Source organism: Pungitius pungitius, chromosome 9 (genome assembly GCF_949316345.1).
Source record: "Pungitius pungitius chromosome 9, fPunPun2.1, whole genome shotgun sequence".
Lineage (NCBI taxonomy): Eukaryota > Metazoa > Chordata > Actinopteri > Perciformes > Gasterosteidae > Pungitius > Pungitius pungitius.
Genome location: NC_084908.1, coordinates 240,787 through 247,687, shown reverse-complemented (window position 1 = coordinate 247,687; position 6,901 = coordinate 240,787). Strand labels below are relative to the sequence as shown.

General features: G+C 39.9%; 1 protein-coding gene across 1 annotated transcript; it reads left to right on the top strand.

Annotated features, from left to right (window-relative positions):
• Positions 1-1,782: 1,782 nt before the first annotated feature.
• LOC119218598 (polymeric immunoglobulin receptor-like) lies at positions 1,783-6,887 on the top strand. Its single transcript, XM_062564674.1, has 10 exons — positions 1,783-1,931; positions 2,782-2,871; positions 2,962-3,022; positions 3,222-3,548; positions 3,813-4,133; positions 4,379-4,675; positions 4,972-5,067; positions 5,315-5,419; positions 5,531-5,601; positions 6,019-6,887. Exons 3-10 carry the CDS (start codon positions 2,986-2,988, stop codon positions 6,184-6,186), a joined length of 1,422 nt encoding a protein of 473 aa, XP_062420658.1. The 5' UTR covers positions 1,783-1,931; positions 2,782-2,871; positions 2,962-2,985; the 3' UTR covers positions 6,187-6,887.
• The last annotated feature ends 14 nt before the right edge of the window (positions 6,888-6,901 follow it).

The following is a 6,901-nucleotide window of genomic DNA, read 5'->3' as shown; positions in this document are numbered from 1 at the left end:
CGTTGCATTGTAGTTACCAGCCTCCCTGCCAACAAAGATACTTTACCCATCTAACTACTCAAACATGAGTTATTGATCAGTGCCTGTTTGATGGCAAGAGAGCAGCGGTGACGTAGTCATTACTGACGTAGCTTCCTGTGTGTGTGTGTGTGTGTGTGTGTGTGTGTGTGTGTGTGTGTGTGTGTGTGTGTGTGTGTGTGTGTGTGTGTGTGTGTGTGTGTGTGTGTGTGTGTGTGTGTGTGTGTGTGTGTGTGTGTGTGTGTGTGTCTGTCTGTCTGTCTTCTGGGGACACTTCAGACTAAAGACCAGTTAAATGGGGACTGCTCGACCAAAGACAGAAGCTGTGTCCCCATTTGGGAGAAAGTGTATTTTTTTGTCATTGGTTAAGGCTGTGGTTACAGGTAGGCTAAGGTAAGTCTACAGGTAAATGAAAGGAAGCATGTCATTTTGCCAAAAAGGGCTCAAGTAAATGTGTGTGTACATTCACAGCTGCACAGCTTTCCCAACACAGGCAGCCAGTGCCATGTTTTTTCCCCTTGTCTTCCATAAAAGCAGACTCAATACGGCCTGGTTTAAAATGAAACCTTCCACATTCTGTGTTTTCATGGAGGATGTAACAAAGTACTGTCTGTACTCTGTTGGTGCTTTAAGGGTGGAGAGCTAGAAGGTGGATGTGTGAATGACCTTCGAGGGGTGTATGTGCACCCCTCACTCCGCCGGCTGTTAGCAGTTGTATGGGCGTGAAGCTTTCCCTCTTTACTCAGGAAGACCAAGAATGGATGGAATTTGCCCTTCTATGCACACACACACACACACACACACACACACACACACACACACCTCCTTTTGCAGAGACTAATGTGTTCTGTTCTGCATGGGAAAACAGAAAAGTAGTAGTAATGGGAAGTTGGGATCATTTTACTGACTTGGTTCTTTGCATCTCGTTCAGTAAAATCAAATCTTTAAAGTCGTTTGTTCATTTCAGTTTCCTCTACTAAACCAATGTCCCATGAAAAAAGGATCCAAAGACTCTTGCCCAAAATGAACAAATCATTTCTGTTTCCTTGACTGAGCAACAGTCCCGATGTGCAGCCACGACAAAACAAACAAATCTCTCTTTGAGAGGACTCGTCACTCCTGAGTAACAATAGGTTCAAAATGAACGAATCGGTCGTGAACGACACATCACTACTAAGGAGTGGTCAGAGACTGATGTCCTCCTTTTGTTCTAAAAACGAAATGCTTACTAACGGACGCAGTTAAGATCATTCCAAAGCAACGCTGGCTGACTCCAATCAGTGTAAGTCATCCAAGTAACGACCAACAATGTGAGGGACAGATGACCGATGAGAGGCTCATTGTTTTTTTAATTGACTTGTTTTGTGCTTATGGTGTGTAACGTTAGCAGTGTTGTCACCGCTACAACACATACACCCACGGTCAACTCAGCAGACTATTACTGAAGTATGTGAGACCTCTCTCACTACTTTTGTACAAAAAAACAATTCTTTTACTGTCCAAATTTATATATATATTACTTTGGATAATCCAAAGTGAAATTCCTATATTATTCCCATATTTGAGCTGCAATAAAACCATTTTTTTCAATGATTCCAGACAAAGACTGATGCACTGATACGGAAATTAAATATATTTGCTGTACAAATTTAGAAATTTCTCAAAGTAAAAGCCCCATATTTGCAAAATAAAAAAAAATATTTCTCCATATTTGAGTTGTGTGTGTGTGTGTGTGTGTGTGTGTGTGTTTGTCTTGGCCAGGCAACAAGGCAGAAAATCAACGTACCGTAGCAACATCCAACAGTGCTTCCAACACAACCTGGCAACAGCCCAGCGTGACATGGCATCCCACTAATTCGGGACTCACTTGGAGCTCTGCACGAGGGTCTGGATGTCAATCTTTGGCTGTGAGGGTGTGTGCGATATGGAAACGGTTTGTGCTGCAGTGTGTGAGAGGCACAGCTGAGCGGTCAGCTGGAGTCGAGGGAATGGCTGAGCTCAGGAAAAATTCACCCGCATATACTTCCACTGGCATTTTACCTTGCTGCTGGTCAGGGTGGGGTCGGTAGTTGGAAAAGGTGGCACAATACTGTAGTATTGTATGTCTCGTTACTACTGGAGAGAGTTTACATTCGTTTTAGAGGAAACTTCTTGAGTTATTATTGGCATTGTCTGTTTCTTCATTATTTTTTCTTAAAAGGTCATTATAAAAAAAATGAAATGAAAAGCATGAAAATTATGAATAGTTTCCATTGTCTCCTATTAGTTTGTTAAAGGGGCACTTAGTCAATTCAGTTAATTATTTTAGAATTGGTGTCCAACAGGTGAAATTTTAACAGAAAAATATTCTGATTATTTTATCATTATACTTGGTCTGTCTTGCGTAAAGGTTGGGTGAGTTGTTGAGTAGTAGATTTTAGAAATGGAAGGGCTACAAGCCAAAATACACCATATATGGAAAATAACGTATTGACTACTGAAAATAAATAACTATTCAATCATAAGCCAGACTTGATGACATCCTGAAGGTTAGATTAGATGAAAGTTATTGACTGTTAAGTGGCGTTCTTGAGGCATGTTGCTTGTCAGTGAGGTTGAAGATAAAGATGGATAGAGTGCCCCTTTGTGGTGTTATTGTGAACATGTGATTAAACATCACAAAGGATTTTTTTGTACTTTAATCATTTATAAATCGGATTAGAGTGAAGGTAATTGTATTTTTTTGTCTCACCAACATTAGATGAATCACACTCTTTCTCTTAGGGCTCATTTAAACAAGTCAGTCACAACAAAGATTTCACAGATTCGCTTCAACAGAACTTTTATGAAAACGTATGTGAAAGGAAAGTGGAAGTGAGTATTTTTGTATTTCCATTGCATGCAGGAACGTACTGTCGGTGTAACAGATACCATTCAGACACACTTCCTATTTCTGTATCTTAGAAACTGAGATGCAATAACGTGAGCATGTGGAGCCTTCGGAACCAGTTCTTCACCCTGTGCCGTAAGTTCTTTTATTATCTTCCTTTTTAGAATTAGTAAATATATCAAGCTAGTTAGATAAAAACTTATTTCATATACATCACATATTTATTCAAAAGTTCGAAACATAAATGTCACCATTTGATACATCACACCAGATTTAAGCTTTTAGATAGTTTGCATCTTTGAACCATACGAATATGTGCCATGTTATTTTTCAGTCGCTGTGAGCTGTGTGCGCAGTGCAGCAGGAGTGATCCATGCATATGGATATGAAAGGGGAGAAGTTCAATTCCCTTGTCACTATCAGCCTGGTTATGAGTCCTATGAGAAGTACCTGTGCAAGGAGCCCTGTGGCTGGGATGAAATTCTTATTAAGACGACTCAAACTGATAAGAACAAATACTCCCAACAAGATGACCGTCGGAATCAAGTCTTCACAGCGACTATCCGTAATCTGAGTTTTGCAGACGCAGGAAAATACTGGTGTGCGGTGAGCGTAAATGGAAAGGACCTCTACACTGAAATTAAACTGGAAGTACTTCAGGGTGTGTACAAAAGAATCATTTTCTATTTAAACATTGTGGTTTAATTGTACGTTATTACAATTTTGAGATCCTTTAAATTTACTTCAGTATTTCCATTTTCTACTACTTTATGTATCTGACTTAAATAGTGGAATAACTCGGTTTAATAATTCAGTGTTTTTTAATAAATAGTGCTGCTACCATCATGATATTAATTGCTCTTTGAGACACGTGATGAATATGAATATCAAGTCCTTCTGTGATTCTGTTTTTTTGTCCTGTCAGACGAGTGTTGTGACCGATCCACCAAAGTCCAAAGTTATGAGGAGAGTTCAGTGTCCTTTAGTTGTCCGTATGAGTCCAAGTACCAGAACAATCTGAAGTACGTCTGCAGAGGAAACCATCCGTCCAAATGTCTGCAGGATGCAATAATCACCTCAAACGGCAATCAAACGGAACAGCTGCAACTTACTGATGACACGGTGTTGAGGATATTCACAGTTACCATGACCGAGCTGACCAGAGGCCAGTCTGGGTCGTACCTCTGTGGTGTCCAAGTAAACACGGGCCTGGATGTTTTCTCTGCTTTTGAGCTGCAAGTGAAAGGTGAAAGCTCTACCTCGTCATATTATATCACTCGTTTTCACAATAACCAGCCAGAATACACTGTTCTGTGAAATAGATATTTTGAAAGAATTACTTGAGATTAAAGATACAAAGCTTTGTGAGCCATGTATGACTTGTCATAATATATAGAAAGAGTTTCATGAGAATGTGAATCATGCACATCCCTTTGTATTCTGAGCCGGCTCAGGCTGCAGTGTGGTCTCTGTCCTCCTTGTGTTTCACAGACTGGTGCTGTGTGACGTCAATCAATGAGATCGGCATTGTGGGAAACCAAGTAACGATGCGGTGTCCGTACCCACCGGGACACAGGCATAACAGGAAGTTCCTCTGCAGGGGAGAACAACGCAAGAAATGCACAGACATGACATATGAAAGCCGGTTCACACTGCGAGAAGATATGTCTTCCAGCTCCTTCTTGGTGATAATCTCAGAGTTGAAAGCAGAGGATGCTGGGACATACTGGTGTGGTTCAGACCCGGAGTGGAGTGCTGATCAATACACCAAGATTCATCTGTCAGCAGGTAAGATTATGAAAAGAGCAGAACCTATTACACCCCAGTGTTTGACAGTACAAATGATTGTTACATGCATCAGGTTACACATATCTGCATCACTTCACAAAAAAGTAATAGATCGAGTCCCTCCTCCTCTCCTCCAGATTCCTAAAACGGGATCAAATAATAGCAAAATTGCCCTTTAACAACCAAGGAAACACTTAATGAAAAGTCCCCATCAAAATGAAGCTGAACTCAACGACTAGGATTGGACCAGACTGACAAACGTTGCCATCCATTAACTGAGAAACTCTCTCCAATAGTCTCTAAGAAGCAAACCACCACTCTGATCTCTACTGTCACCACCATGGAACCTACCAGCTCACAAGCAACAGTTATCCCTGAAAAAACGTTTGAAGGTACAGTACGTGTGTGTGTGTGTGTGTGTGTGTGTGTGTGTGTGTGTGTGTGTTTTCAGCCACAGTTTACACCTTTAAACACACAGTGACTATTCACCCAAAGGGAGCATGACAGCACCAAATAATATGTTGCTGCAGTTCTGACACCTCGAGATACTTTTGCTTTTTGCACCAATAACGCGTGGGAAGTGTGTGTTCAGGGAGTGTATGCTTATGTATTTTTACACTTTGTGTCTTCTGAATGCAGCGAGTTCTCTCTCTGTGGTTTCCATTGTGCTGCCCGTCCTGGTCACACTGGCGGTTGCCATTATTGGTGTCATAGTTTGTAAATACAAGTGTAGCAAAGTGCAAGGTATGTTTCACATTTAAGTGCACACACAGAACCATGCAGCCACAGACTAATCCGTACACGTATACAATAGACGCAAAGTAATTGTGTAACCATACTTTGTGTGGTTTTCAGGAGCTGGAGTCGACTTGAACACAAACAAAACCAAAGCAGACGAAACTGAGGAAGCGATCGAAGTAGCAAATGTAAGAAAAAAGTCCAAAGCTTTTCTAATGCATACAAGAGGCTACAATGTTCATTACAGTCCACATAATGCAGGACATGATGGCATCCTGCAGAGTTAATCATTAGTGTGGATGGATATGTACAGTTTGTTTAAAAATGCAGATTTCTACTACAATCACATTTCTTCTGCCTATTAGTCGCGTACCATTACGACACTATTAGCATAGTACAGGTGACGGAGAAAAGCTTGGGATCAAAATCTGAAAGAAATCTTTCAAGCTTGAAGACGTCAATCTGTCCTTTAAATGGAAACGTGCTTTGATCCAGTCCCCAAGAACGGATTATTCTGCCATTTTCATTTGAATAATTATATACACTCTCATCTCAGTACGACATTGCACTCATATCTGTTCATTTCTGTTTGTTGTTGTTTTTAGGTTTATAGAAACGAAGACTCAGCTTTCTCCATGCAGCCTCCCCCCCGTCAGCTCTACGATGAGGCAGGAGAAACCGAACAAGAGTCCGTGTACCAAAACTACGCATCAACAGAGGACATCTACTGCAATCAAGATTACATTAGAGCCTTACAAGATGGACAGCAGTAGTTTATCTTGCATTTTGGGGTACATTCTTATCCAAATTAGTCCATTTGTTTTGTCTCTATTAAGAGTGGATCAACACATGTTGCATTCTGCTGTGGCCCAACCTTCTCAATGTCTGACTGAAAACTTTAGTACTAAAACATTTAGTACTAACCATTTTATGGCTTATTTCCCCTTATTATATTCCAATTATTATAATGTTATATTATGTACTGTAAAAAATGCCTGAATAATTGCCTCAACTTGATTTTTCAAAGAACAAATTGTTGATATTGTTATATAAGATATTGTTAATGACCATTTCAGATATTTCCATCAAACGGTAATTCTATAATGTTAGTATAAAAAAGATGTATTACATGACAAAACAATATTTGATGTCATAAACATAGCAACAAACTAGGAAATAATGTCCTATTTGAAAGGGGAAGCATCTGTTGTTTCAGTCTTTCTTTGAAATAGTTTGGTGTTTCTGCGTAATGGAGGTTAATTTTTATATTCTTCCTCTTTTTTAAGCTTGTCTCACTGTCCGCAGTTTCTCATTCTCATTCCCCGCTGTTAACACATTTTTTTAGTTGTTTAGAGATAAAACCTTCCTCTATCTGTGGACAGAGGACAGGACTTACTGATTCTGACTGATGTCTGTGTACTTTTTTTTGTATTTTTTCTAAACTTGAATTAAAAATCGTATTCAACATATTGACATGATAGATTTCTT